The sequence below is a fragment of the Micropterus salmoides genome, unplaced genomic scaffold (assembly GCF_014851395.1).
Source record: "Micropterus salmoides isolate LMB-PRFRI ecotype aquatic unplaced genomic scaffold, ASM1485139v1 Ms_hic_scaffold_6, whole genome shotgun sequence".
Lineage (NCBI taxonomy): Eukaryota > Metazoa > Chordata > Actinopteri > Centrarchiformes > Centrarchidae > Micropterus > Micropterus salmoides.
Genome location: NW_024044348.1, coordinates 2622032 through 2636824, shown reverse-complemented (window position 1 = coordinate 2636824; position 14793 = coordinate 2622032). Strand labels below are relative to the sequence as shown.

Here is a 14793-nt window from a genome sequence, read left to right as displayed (position 1 = left end):
TGTGTGTTTATATAGATCACAGAGGGGGTTCAGAGTGATTTCAGGTTTAAAGAAAACAAATGACAAACTGCTGTGTTCTTTGGATGGACCTTCGATAGCTGACACCTCTGCTCTGCTCACACTCCTTTTCAAAAAGAAACATAACATCTATCTATCTATCTATCTATCTATCTATCTATGTACCTATCTTATAAGAATGTACAGAAAGATGATTTAGTATTGCAGGGTTGTGGCACAGGAATTGTTTTTGTGTTTTATTTTAGTTTTTGTTGTACAGAGTTGACGTTCACGGTGTGATGGCACTGCAGTGATTTTCCCTGTATGTTTCTTGACTCTGAGGAGTAGAAGTCCTGGATGGTTGCAGTGTAGAACTGATTCAACAGCTCCTGAGGAAGGTTGAGCTTCCTAAGCAGATACGGGAAGCATTCCTTCGCTGGCCATTTTTTGATGATGGGACTCACACTTCATAGAGATTGATCCCAGAAGCCAAAAAGAAATGTAAGAGACACAAATGTTGTCTGAAATCTACAATCTGTGTTGAACCAGTGTCAACAGACTGTCATCACCCTCAGTGAGGCCGTTGACCGTAGTGTCGTCTGCAAATTTCAGGTGCAGATGGGTCCCCTGAGGTCAAGGGAGTCACTTTGTGCTAAAACTAACTCAACACTTGTGTTACACCACATTAGATTTCTTTCTCACAAACAAAATACAAACGTGGTAGCAAACAGAAATGGCTGAGACAAAAGTGTGAGCCAACAACGACACTTTCATTCAACCAAGTAGTCCAGTATTTACTGTGTGGATAGTCAATTTCATCTCCAGTCCTGTAGTGCATCAATAAATTTACTTAGGCTACATGAGTAATTTCGTTGCCAAATGAGTGTTATAGTTTTTCTCAGTCACTTTGGTACATTTCTCAAATCATCTCTAACATTTGCAAAACAGTAAGAGAATTTCTTAAAACAGACCATACAAACAGCACAGAGGATTACCTGCAAAAGGTGTTAAGTTGCTTGAAATCCTATGTCTGGGCATCAGAATTATAAGTCCATTTGTCATTTTTCATAAACAAGATAGTCAAAGTTACACATTGCAAGAGATTGGACAGGATTCACAGCTTTCACTGTTTGCACTGTAATTTGTTTACATAGGACGTCATTGTGATACAGAAAAGAAAGAGACTTTGGTTTTTAAAACACTACACACAGTTCTATATGCACATAGAGGTAAACATTAAAGTAAGTAAAATTGACATTTGCCATCATTCTGTTTTGAATGTGTTTAAACAGTTTTGCACACAGTGTTGGTGGAGCAGTAGCCTACTGAGAAAGTGGTCATTGAATTAATTTAATAAATGACTCACACTTTTGTCCACGTGCACTTCAGTTTTGCTGACTGTGACTTCAGTTTTGTTAGCAAGTGAGAACACTGGAAAATAACAACGTTATTTTTTATGTATGATGAACAGTAAATCTGATGTTGGAAGGTTTCAGCGCCGCCACCAGATGTCGCCCTGTCTTCTGCTACGACTGGTCAACGTTTCTCCTTCGGCTGTGAAGTTTGTTCTCCTGCGCCTACCGTAGTTGTAGTAACAAACATGGCGTCCGACAGTGACAGCGACGAGGATTTTGTGAGTTACGGGACTCCTTTGGAGCCGCTGGAAGAAGGTAGAGTTCATTCTAAAATATCTTTATAATCAATGTGCTTCGATTTTAACACTTTCCGACTGTTTCATGTGGCGAGAGATGAGCCAGGACGTTTCCAGCAGTCACTTTGCTAAGCTAAGCTAACGAGCAGCTAGCTAATAACAAGCTCTGAGTTGTTAGCTGTTAGCCTAGCCACCTGATCTGTACACCAGACTCCATTCAAATACCTGGCTGTTTTATATCATCGTAACTTACAAATCCTGCTGAACGACCACATTCAGCGGGTTGTCAGTTAAGATATTTTACCGTCCAGTTGTGAGTAGATTTACAAACCAGCAAGTAATTTAATCCAAACCTCAGTCTTTTATTTACAATCTGTTTCTTAACGTCATGTTTACTGTCGGTTTTCTGAAGCGGAGTCAGTTTGTAAATGAAGTCGACGCTGAAGTTATTTTTAAGAGTCGGCCATTCGAGAGGGGGAAGTTAAAGGGAAAACCAGGTCCAGATCAAAAACCACTACACCTAGAGCTGTCAGACCTGGACTAGATTGATCCAGAGAGGCTAAAGTTTCTTTTAAAAAAACAGTTTCAGATTTGTGAAAGTGGAAAAAAGAGCAGGTAACGTCACTATGGTGTAATGTGTATAAAACAACAAGTTAAATCTCCCTAGTTTTGTTTTTACAAATAAAATAAAGGTTTCACAAATCTGAAACTTTAGCCTCTCTGGGGTAATCTAGTCCAGATCTGACAGCTCTAGGTGTAGTGGTTTTTGATCTGGACCTGGTTTTCACTTTAACTTTCCCCTTAACAGTAGAAATCAAAGCTAACTGGATGAATACAGAGGCAACAATACATTTCCTTTTAAAGTCGATGTAGTTTAGTGTACCAGGTGTTTCAGGTGTATGTGCAATTGAAGGGTTGTGTTAAACTGTATATAATCCAGATTCCTGAGATACGTCTTACCTGAAAGCCAAGGAACAAATTGGGAGATTTTTGTAATGGGTTTGGTCTGCGTGGAGAAATTCTCTAAACAAAATATTAAAAACATACATGCATTTACAGTATGAGACGTTCAAATACTGCTTACAGGTTCCCTTCACTCTTAAACTGACCATCTTTCGTAACATTGAGTGTATTTTACTTGCTCAAGTGAATAAATCATTTTAAATGTGTGATTACTACTTGAATACTCTCTCCAACATGTATATGTGACGTACTGCGTGTGTGTAAAATGTGTTTGTTGCAGACGAGCCGTTGAAGAAGCCGGTTCCGCTGCACGAGCAGACGGTGAAGGATGAGAAGGGACGGTATCAGAGGTTCCACGGGGCGTTCACTGGAGGGTTTTCGGCCGGTTATTTCAACACTGTCGGCACTAAAGAAGGTCAGTGCTGCTGCAACGCAACACCTGCTCACCTGCTGTGACCCTGGTGGTCCAGGAGGATCTGGATCTGATCTCCGTCACTCCGATACACCTCCGGGGAAGTTCGGTTGTAACATGTGGTCACTGAGAAAATCTGATTAATGAATTGTTGAGGATAAACTGTCTGAAATATTAAAAGTCTAAAAAGTCTTACGTTAGACATGGCTGTAATAAACAAGATGTCTGGGTTCAAACCAGAAACAAAACCAGTCGCATGAACCTGAGGGCCACTGATCTTAGAAAAATGGAGAGAGATCCTCAGGAATGTGTTTCAAGCATTTAAGAAGCTGCAATCACAGAATGACTCAAACTGATTAATTGATTGTCAAAATAGTTGGTGATTAATTTAATAGTTGACATATAATCAGTTAATCGTTGCAGCTGTACTTTAGGTGGTTAAAAGTCAAGGTACCACAACAACAACCACCTTTACCTCCAGGCGTGAAATGTCAGTAAGCTGACTTCTGGTTGTTGTTGTTGTTGTTGTTTAGGCTGGGCCCCGTCAACCTTTGTGTCATCACGGCAACAGAAAGCAGACAAACTTCATGCCAGACCAGAAGACTTCATGGACGAGGAGGTACGGACCAGAACTGCTGAAATGTGTTTTAGGCAATGCAACTTAATCGATGGAGCGCATTTCTTACAGTCTGGGTGCAGAAACAACTCGGATTTACCTGCAGAGCGAAGCCTGAGTGCTGATGCTGTTGTTGTTGTTGTGTGTCAGGACCTCGGCGAGCACGGCATCGCTCCCAGAGAGATCACCACCAGCCAGGAGTTCTCGTCCAGTCGCAGAGACAAGGCCAGTGAGAAGGCGAGAGCCGTCAGCGCTCAGGCGGCGCTGATCCCCGGAGACACTCTGCTGGAGGAGCTGATCGCACCTGCCAGGTAACCGCCAACCTCCCGCTCAAATCGCACCGGGGGGGTAGATTTGTGTGTCCTAAAGGCCTCTCATGCGTGGAACAATACGGTGTCATGATTTGGTGAAACGGGCGCCCAGCTGTGGTCGGCTGACAGCCAGTCGGTGATCTCAAAATATCCTCCGCGCTCACTGGAGAGGTTTTGAAACTCAAACCGCTCAGAAGTTGATATCTTTGGGGTTTTGTTGGACTAAATGAGCAGTTTTTTTTTTTTTGGAAAATAGTTTTAGATATAATGAGAAATAATTGATTATGATGAAAAGAACGATTAGAGAAGAGCGTTCCAACTCTTGATATAATAATTCTTTAAATCCCTTATTAATGCAAACACAGATTACATTTCTAAAAGTTTCTCTGTCCTGTCTGGTGTGTATTTTTTAATCTCTCTTGCTTTTGTCTCTGAAAAGTGTGTCCTGTTTAATAAAAGTAGGAGTTTCAGGAAATATGAAAACTGTGTGTTGTCTCCTGATTTGCAGAATGAGTCTGAGGTGCGTTGGTTTTATCCCTCAGGTTGTCCATAGGGGTGGAGCTGCTGAGGAGGATGGGCTGGAAGGAAGGTCAGGGTGTCGGCCCTCGTGTGAAGAGGAAAGCTCGCCGACAGCCGACGGGTACGCACGAGGTTTCACGCCAGCTTTACAGCTGCTCTTAAAGCGACGGGCCTCCCAGCACTTCTGATCTGGTCCTGTGATCTGTTGCTTCATCTGTTCTTCTGTCTCCTCCTGACAGATGGAGGTAGCAGAGTTTACGCCTGTGTGCTGCCCCCCGCTGGATCAGAGGACTCACAGGTGGGAGAGACGAGTGAGACCTGTCTGATTCACACTGAGATGTCCGGGCTGGAGACAGAAAATGTTGTCACACACACACAACACAGTTTGTGCTGCAGGTCAACAAAGACTTGGGCTCTGATCTAGAACTGTAACTAATGATCAGTTGTTATTATTATTGTTAAATTCAGGTGTTCTAGAAAGGTCTAGAAAATGTCCGTCACAACAGGAAGTCTTCACACGTCTTATTTAGTTTGACTAAAACATGAAGAGATTCAGACTTCTGTGATATAAAAGATCCAAAAACACGTTTTAGAATCTGTGGCTGAATGTAATATTCTGTTTAAAGTTATTACACAATTTAAATAAAATATATAGAAGGTCAGATATTAATGAAAATCCCACCGGGTCTTGTTGAATCATTTTGCTCTCAGGATCGTGAAACAAAGCCCCCCCTTTAAAATGTGGTTACAGAGCTCAGGAGAAGTCTCGGTCCTCCAGTCTCTAACCACCCTGACGCCTTTGAGTCCGACACCAGAAACCTCTCAAACATTTAAACACAATAAAAACATCATGAACGATGACGTTGCTTCCTCTCTCTCTCTGCCCGGCAGGACGAAGACGATGAGGAGTTTGCTCCAGAGAACGTGACCTTTGCCCCGAAGGACGTGACTCCGGTGGACTTCAACCCCAGGCTGGGGGTTCAGGGTCTGGGGTACCGCGGCCTGGACCCCAGCCTGGCGCTGCAGGGCCGAGGAGCGCCCGAACACATCAACCTGTTCAAGCCGCAGTCCGAGACCAGGAGCCGACTGTTCGGAGACGCGCAGGGAGGCCAGCGGAGAGGGGGCGTGGCGGGACAGGTGGGTCCCCCTGAAGCCCAGATCCTTTTTAATTAGCAATGATCTAATTAGGCTGTGACTCTTAAATGGTGCTGCTGACCTTTGACCTGCAGGCGTTCGGGGTGGGCGCCCTGGAGGACGACGACGAAGACATTTACCACAGAGACTCCATGTCCAGGTATGACACGGAGCTGGGAGGAGAGGAGCCCGGAGACGGCCTGTACGGCTGGACGGCCCCACAGCAGTACACCAAGAAGAGAGGTAACGCTGCCTGGGAAAGACCTGGAGAGGCCTGGAAAGTTTGTGCATTAAAAGAATTGTCCTTAAATTTTAAATATTTCTACAAAGCGTTTTGATTTAGATTGAATTACCAAAACCTGGGGTTCAAAGCACCAAAACCCAGACACACCTTATTATTCATCCCGTCCGGCTGCTGTTAGGGATAATAGAAGAACACAAGTTCACAGGCTGTGTGAACTCTCAAGGCAGTACGAGTCTACGGTCGTGTTCTGTGAGCTTGTGCTGTATGCTAACAATGTTTAGCAGGTAAAATGTTCTCCATCTTAGATGACTGTTAATGTAACAGTCTTCTCTAGACGATACGATATCCTTTATTCTCCCCGTGAGGAAATTCGTTTTGGGCTCAGTGTCGCTGCGTTCATTACTAACAATGAATAGTTTACAGTCACCAGACAAACGGACATCTGTGTGACGGCGGGGGCTCTGTGAGCGGGCGGCTGGCCGGCCTCGCCAGCTGCTCCTGCGGGTTGGCGCAGGCTTCCCCCGCCGCCACTTGGCGGAGCTCCTCAACTCCGAAAACTTTCAAGCACAAAACTGTCAATATTGGAAATCTACGCAGCTGATTTGTCACCTCAGAACTTCTCAGAAGTGGATTTAGTGATGAAGTAACGTATGAAAACTGTGAAATATAAAACTTCCTGCTGCTGGCCTCTGTCAGGCGCACGCAATGATGATGCAGTGAACAATGACGATTCTCTCTGACCAATCAGCAGTCTGCTGCGTTTTCACGTCACGTCTTAGTATCTTGGAACCTCGACGGAGGTGACACGAAAAAAAAGCACCTGGTAGCAGGTACAACTTTTCAACAATGGAAAACCAAAAAAAGGCGAGTCGAGCTGTGCGGTGGAAAAGGGGCTTCAGTAAACGTACACAGATACTTCACTTCTGTTTCTTTTGCTTCTTTGTACAAGTGTGTCTCTAGTTTGATATTTATAGACATATTTTATTGCTGTCAGACTTCACGTCACCATACAGATGTTCAGTTTTCAGTAATGTTTTGGACCTGAAGAAATTATATTTTAGTTCAGCTGTTATTTTTATATTTGGATTTTTTTTTACTTTAACCAGAAAAGCTGTTTTGCTGCTGATTCAGAGCCTTTTGACGCTGAGCGCTGCTTTTTAGTAAAATCTGTATCAAGAAATGTTTGAAAGATTATAATTTATACTTTTTTTTTTTTTATGTTCACAGAAAAAAGCAAAGATGCGTCGTACCTCGGCAAAATCCTGGAGGGATTCACTCTGGCTCAAAAACCGTCTGAGGAGAAAACGGTGAGCGTCCTCAGACTCCTGCTGACGGGTCGCTGAAATAAACTCCTTCGCTAATCTGACCTCTGTCCGCCTGCAGATCTTCCCTCCGCCCTCTCTGCCCAGAGACTATCGCCCCGTCCATCGTTTCCGTCCGTCAGTCGATGTTTCTCATCTTTCCGGGGTCAGTCCTGCGCTGGCAGAGGCTCTGAGGGCCTCCAGGGGCCACATGGTTAAAGAGGAGCCCCAACAAGGAGGACGCCACCAGCTGGACTCCGGCCAGAGGGGGGCGCTGCTGGGAGAAGACACCCTGCAAGGTAGGAAAAGAATCAGTTATCAGCAGTTTAAGGTCCTGCTGGGTTTAGTTTCATGGACTTTAATGGTGAATAAAAAACAAGAGTTAGAATAAAATACATTCTAATATTTTATAGATTAAATCATTAACAGAGACAATACTGGATAAATTTAATGGATCATGAAAATAGTTGAAAAACTATATCCAAAACAAAGTTTAACAGACGTGTTTTGTGCCGAGCTGTTTGAAACAAGACGCATCATATTATAAAAACATGTAATAGATGTTTTTATCCTGAATCAGGTCCCAGTTCAGTCATGGAGCTGCTGAAGGCTGAAGACAGGGAGCGACTGCTCAACCTCCGCAACTCCACCAACGTGCTCTCCACCAAAACCACCACCAACCCCCCGCACTCCCATGGCGCCCCGCGGTCGTCGGGCAGGTGGGACGCGACGTCCGCGGCCGCCTCCGGCCTCGAGCAGGAGGCTCTGGCCGTGTGGAAGGGCGTCCAGACCTCCTCACAGACCTTCAGACCGTTTGAGAAGAACCCCAGCAAACAGGCGCGCTACGAGCAGTACCTGAGCCGCCTGAAGCAGGGAGACAAAGGTAGGAGGCTCCGTCCTACGTGTCCCATCATGCACTGCAGGAGCTTCTTCAGCATTTTGCCAACATCTTGCATGTTAAACAAGTTTGCTGAATAATTGTTTGCAGCTCATTTAGACGTGACACCAAATGCCTTCCGTCACCGTGCTGCCCCACGCCGTCACACTGAAACACCGTAAACTAGTTTAATTAAAAACACGGCTTTATTCGCTGCTGGGTTTTTTTGTGTAAAATCTTCACACTTTAGTATTTATTTGATTGACAACAGGAAGAGAAAAACATGTAACTGAGACTATTTGATGTCTCAGACGCCCTGGAGCAGAGTCTGGACCCGGCGGTGACGGAGTGGGAGCGCAGCAGGGAGAGGGAGGAGTTCGCCCGAGCCTCCATCCTGTACAGACCCACCTCCTCCTCGCTCTCCTCCCGCTTCACCAGCGCCAAACAGCAGGAGGATGACGACAGCGTGGAGGTCAAGCGTGACGAGGAGGTAGGAAGAGCCGCTCTGGACCGTAATACGTCCACCCGCCGCCATCGCTGTCAGTAATCTGAGTTAATCAATATTTATTTAAGGGGGGCTGCGGCTGTTGGATAAAGTAGTTGCACTTGTTGAGAGATAAATTAAAAAGAAAACAGTCCATATCTCACTTTTTGTCCAGAAACACTGAATCCTACATTCCCCATAATGCACCTGCAAAGTGCCTCCCTGCCTGGTTACAGTTAGTGAGTGTTGGAGTCCGTGGTCGGGGGTTATTTTCTCCACAAGACAAACACAGAGGACATTACACATTAAACGGATCTTTAATGTGTAAATCAGTCTGTTTGTAAACCTGCGTTGCTGTTTGTGGTTGTCTTGGTTGTCAGGGCGACGTGGACGACAAACAGGCTGCCGTCAATATGAAGATGTTCGGGAAACTGACCAGAGAAACGTTCGAGTGGCATCCGGACAAACTGCTCTGCAAGAGGTTCAACGTGCCCCACCCGTACCCCGGGTACTACACGCACACACACACACCTGTCACCTGTCACCACACCCGCCCTGCGGCGTGCACCCCATCAACTAGCAACTAATGCTTACATTAAGTGACTACAGTCAGGTGGTCAGAATGTGAGACCTGCTTAAAGTGAAATGCTGTGAACATTCCTACATTATGTAAATTAAAACTCAGAAGTGTGTGTAAGTTCAGCACTAAAAATAGGTCTGATACCACTGAGGATGATGATGCCGCCGTGCGGGGGGCGGAGCTTCGTCACGGGGCCCACCTGCTACAAAGTCATTTAAACCAAGTTTACATGACCCCCCCGGATTCACTCCGAAAGTCCACTGAGTCCGTCTGCGTCGCAGCCTCTCCAGCCAATGCTCGTGCTCGCACCAGAAGTGTCTCTGGAGAGAATACACAGCCATTTTCAAAATAAAATACCCCGTGCAGACGCCTGATCAATTAACAATAAACACAGTTAAAACAGACAAAAAAGAAAGAGTTTAATCAAAGTAGAAGGTCAAAAAGCATTAATCACTAAATCGATAAAATCTAAACATGTCAACAAAATCAGGCAGGCAAAACGCTCTTATTCTGAAATGCTCCCTGTGGGATCTACAGATCAGAACGAAAGCGGGTCACAGAGAGCCGTGAAGAAGGTAGAAGCACAAAAGGACGTGCTAAAAACAGGTGGGCCAGGCTGCACGCTCCGCTGCTGAAACACTTCCAGTGGAAGTTGAGGCCTGTGTGAGCCCGGGGTGAAATACAGTCCGTCCGTCAGAATTCCCATGATGCATTGCGTGAAGGGAGTTTTGTTAAAATTAGCTGATAAGTCTCCTGTTTGTTTGAAATACAAAATTTACATTCTTGTGGTATCACTATTAAAACCAGGAGTGAAGTCCCGTTTCATTTGAGAAGAACGGCTGCACTGATATTTTCTACCGCGGCTGATACCTGCGTGCAATTCTTTTGTGCGGTCGTGTCCGCACGCAATTGACAACTCATTCCACGGGGCCCACGTAGCGTGTGTGTTAATTTCCCTCCACCTTGAAACATGATACCGTGTGTGGTCACGTGACTCCGCCCCGCCCTGCTCAGCCTTCAGACCGCAGTCTGAAGCTCAGGGAGATGTTAGCCAGCGCTAACCGCCTTCACTTTCCAGCAGACAGACTTTTACTAGCACTGCGACCTACACTGTACATTTACTGACAACTCGCTCGCACATTTCCTCGCCCAGACGCTCGCCACGCACCCGCACCTGTGAGGTTACGGGAGTTTAATTCGCTTCTCCCTCTCATGGTCATACATCCTTGAATCCTCTCGCGCTGCTCTTCTTCTTCTTCTTCTCGTCTTTTTGTTTGTAGTGCTGAATGAGTGACTTCCCGTCCACTAGATGTCATGGCATAACTGCCGCCTGCTTTACCAGAGGGGAACCCAGAGAACATAATAAATACGCAGAGTGGGGTTTTTATTTTTTAGAAAGGTTAAAAATATGGGAGATTTCCAGGAAGAGATTTAAACGGGAGAGAACATAAAAATAAGGGAGAATCCTGGAAAAAACGGGACCGAGTTTAGATTGAAATCCGACTTCTGCAACTGATTTTTGGGATTAAATCAGAACCATCAGTTAATCAGAGGCTCTAGACCTGACAGGAAGTTCAGTCTCTGACTCCTTCCTGTTTGATTTAAAGTCTAAATAACTGCCTGTTTTTGGCGCTGCAGGTCGAGCATGGTGGGTCTGCCCAAAGTGAAGAGAGACAAGTTTTCAGTCTTCAACTTCCTGACTGTGACGGAGAGCAGAGAACCTCCAGGTACCTGATCCACCTGCAGGGGGCGCTCAAAGCTCAGAGCCTTTAGACCTAAAGCCTGAACATTAACTCATCATATGTTTCCTCCTCCTCTCCTCAGCTCCTCCAAAGCCTCCGGGGGCTGGGAAGAGGTCTCGGTGGGACGTTTCAGACCAGGAGGGGGAGAAGAAGAACGACCCCCTTAGTGAGCTGCTCAGCGCTGCACGAAACCAAAGCGAGGTCAAACTGGAACAAACCTCCGTACCTGCTTTACCTGCGTCCACCAGCACCGACGATCAGACCCCAACCGGCAGAGCGGAGGAGGTGAGTCCAGCGAAAGGGCTTTTCCTCTTAGAGAGCGGGAACGTGATTGGACATCTGACCTCGTGTTCTCTTCACACAGACAAAGTCAGCGGGTCGGCCGAGCTCAGACGAGAAGAAAGGAGGTGACGAAGACCAGGAGGAGGAGGAGGAAGAGGAGGAGAGCCGGCCTCACATGGATCTGTTCAAAGCCATCTTCGCCGGCTCCTCTGATGAGAAATCCTCCTCTTCATCCGAGGGAGAGAGCGACGATGAGGAGGCCGTGAAGGAGGAGGAGCTCAAAGTCGAGCCGCAGCCGCTGAATCTCTTCAACATCACCTCCTCGCCGTCACCTCCTCCGCCACCACCGCGTCGGGCCAGCAGGCGGGTAAGAACAGATGAAACCTGACCAGACTGGTTTTACTGCACTGCTTGATTTGCATCATTCTGATGTTTTGAAGATACAGTGAATGTAAAGTAGATGGACGCTGCGTTCAAAGACAGAAACACGACATGCTGACGTTGTGAAATCAGCTGGTGTCTCACAGTGAGATCGAGGGACCAGAGGTTTCATCACGTTTCTGTCAACTTTGGTCTGAGACGGCTCAAAATCGCAGCGTAAAGGCGCCTTAAAGTTTAAAATAAAGTATAAATTTGCTGCAGTTGTCCAAATAAACAACAAACAATGTTTAAAATAAAAAGAGGCTGTTAGAAGCAGAAGCTGAGGCGTGTTGTTTCTGTGTCATTCTAACTTTTCATGCTGTTTGTCGTCTGTTTCTTTTTAAAGCGGCGGTTTCATCTCAGAACTCGACTCAAGAACAAGAAGAAGAAGAGTTTGGTCCGAAGCTGCCGCCTCCTTCAGCTGCTCTCAGTGAGTCCTCGCCATCCTCGCGCTCACTCTCAAACCTGAAAACGCGTGCAGCTTTCTTTTTATCCTGTTCACTTAATGTTTACAACCTCCTCTAGAAGCAAGAGAGAAGGAAAACTTTATTAAGTGGACGTAGCCGCCGTGACATCACCCGTTGGTTTGTGGACTACCGTTTTGAAGCCTCCAGTTTGCCTGTCGCCATTTATTTTTTTGGAACCAGACCATATTTGGATGAGAGGGTGGAGCTAACTAGCTGTCAATCAGCTTGTAGCCCCGCCCTAAAGCCTCCCCTGCTTCCTGGTCTCTGTTCCTCTAAATGGGACCATAATTTACTAAATGAACATCACGCTGTGTTGAAGAAGACTTGAAACTAGCGACTGAGACCATAAACTCATCAGGAAAGTGTTTACTGAGGGAATAAATCAGCTGACAAGTAGAAACATTTTCTCTTGGGGTGCTTTCACACCTGCCTCGTTAAGTTCGTTTGAATCGCACTAGAGTTCGTTTCCCCCCTTGGTGCGGTTCGTTTGGGCAGATGTGAACGCACCAAAAGCAGACCAAACTCTTCAAGGTGGTCTCGGTACGCTTTCAAACGAACTCTGGTGCGGTTCGCTTGTGGCGTGAAAGCAAACGAACCAACCACAGGATTTATTTCCAAAGCTAAACCACTAATAAATCCATCATCTGACCGCGAAATGTGTTCAGCGATCAAATAATTGATCTGTATATGCCATGCTGTGTTTATGAAAATCATTTTATAAGGTATAGCCTACTTGTCAGCGCGGGTATTTCCCTGATTAATAGGTTAAAATCTGTTTATAAAAGAGGGCAAGTCGTATTCACTTTACCCTGTCAGTTCATTAAAAAATGTGATCGTTACACCACAGAATACTGTAGGCGAATAAGCCCCGAATTATTCCTGGACACGTCCTGTTTTTACGTTATTGTTCATAACAGGCTCTGCGGTTTGCGGTTACTTCTCTGGTTCGTTTGTAAACCTGCAGTGTGAACACGAACCGGACCAGAACTCAAACTAATGAACCAAATGAACCGAACTACAGGTGTGAAAGCCCCCCGAGACTTCTTTACAATCACACTTCTTTCTGCAGCCGCTGGAGTCGCCCCCTGCTGGCTGTCAGAGAGGCTGTGTTGGAAACGGGCTAAACTGCCGACTCAGAAGGTGTCTAACAGCGAGGCATCGAGTGCTGTTCGAAACGGCTCGGACGACCTCTTCCTGTCTCCTGCGACGCCTTCAAGCTGCCCCAGTAACGGACGTTTTTTAAGGCAGCATCGATGCTGCCTATTGCCCATAAACCAGCGCGGCAGCAGCTGCGACAGCTCACAAAAATTGATGGCAGACAATTTGTGTACAAATATTCATTTTTAACCATTTTTAGTCGTTTCCTCGCTCCGATTATTGAAAGGTTAGCGAGAACTAAACACTGAACTATTCTATTAGCCCGTGACTGTAAACAACCACGTTTGTTTTCAAGTCTGATTTCTGGGGCGTCTGTTCGCCATTTGGCTTTTCAATAGCTAGTTAGCTGATGCTAAGGCTAGCTAGAAGAGACGCAAGTTGGCGTGCTGACGTGCTGACGTCACACGTTGCCGTAGGTGCTGCCCTAGAAGGCTGTTCGAAACCAATGCAAACAGATAATCAGACACTCAGGACTCGTTAGGAGAGACGTTCACTGCTGGTTTTAGTCTGAATATGAGACGATCACCAGAGTAATATTTAAACGAGTTGGAGCAGCTGAACTCATCCAGCCACACGGTTCTCTGTGAATAAGGTGCAAACACGTGTTGCTGTAGCTCTGATGTCGACTGTTGTTCCCCTGTTCAGTGAGAGGAGGCGCCACCTCCGCCTGCTCCCCCCGTGAGGAGGAGAAACCCAACAAGAGGAGCAGAGAGAAGAAACACAAGAACAAGAAGCAGCACAAACACAAGAAGGAGAAGAAGGTAGAAAGTAGAAAAGGCAAAACAAAATGTCCCCTGATTGTTTGATTCTTCTTCTCTGACTCCATCTTCATTATTTCCCCCCAGAAGAAGAAACATAAGAAGCACAAACACAAAGGGAAACAGCAGAAGAAGAGTAAGAAGGAGGCGTCGGACAGCAGCTCAGAGGACAGTGATGAGGACAGCGACGGCGAACGTGTGTCGACAGAGGAGCTGCTGAAAAGGTCAGAGGTCACGGAGACTTCGCACACGTTAATATTATAACTTGCCTGGTGTAATAAAATAACTTCTGTCTGTAGGAAACAGCCTCCGAGTTAAAACAGTGATCCTCCGTGTGTTCAAGGTTCTGTGAAGCAGGATTATGAATTCAGTCAGCTCCTCATTCAGACCTTTAATCTGAAGGATACATGAACAGCAGGAAGTGGGACACAAAGCCGAGAGAGTTTATTACCAGCGTTATTATTTTTACTCAAGGTCGTAATGAAAAAACTTAACCTTTTGTTTACATGCCAGCGTTTCCCACACTATATTAATGCCCTTGGAGTGTCTGTCTGACTGTCTCTTTGTCTCCGTCCCTCCTTCCAGACTGAAAAAGGTCCAGTCCCATCAGACCTGGTGAGGAACCAGGAAGTGTGTCCTCTGTGAGGACGAACAACCCGAAAATCACACAACAGAGTTGACCTCCGGTCTTCTTTAATTTTACACAACAGACAACCTGTTGTTTTGTTCATTTAAATAATAAAATGTCCCTCGTTTAACGTTGCTGCCTTGTTTTGTTGTCATTGATTCTTTTGACTGATTTATTTGTAGTTTTGTCTCCTTCAGAGTTGTTGGGAAAATTAAGTAGAATGTAGGGAAGAACAGTGGAAGAGGGAAA

General features: G+C 45.8%; 1 protein-coding gene across 1 annotated transcript; it reads left to right on the top strand.

The window, feature by feature from the left end:
* Window positions 1-1496: 1496 nt before the first annotated feature.
* Window positions 1497-14679, top strand: gpatch1 (G patch domain containing 1). The gene is given in 21 exon segments (XM_038701070.1): window positions 1497-1667; window positions 2892-3026; window positions 3557-3642; window positions 3790-3950; window positions 4493-4590; window positions 4709-4767; window positions 5361-5606; window positions 5699-5846; window positions 7075-7154; window positions 7231-7447; window positions 7729-8031; window positions 8337-8515; window positions 8890-9017; window positions 10728-10816; window positions 10914-11116; window positions 11196-11439; window positions 11442-11480; window positions 11880-11963; window positions 13804-13919; window positions 14004-14140; window positions 14502-14679. Coding segments are annotated over 21 exon segments (2856 nt in total). The 5' UTR covers window positions 1497-1597; the 3' UTR covers window positions 14536-14679.
* The last annotated feature ends 114 nt before the right edge of the window (window positions 14680-14793 follow it).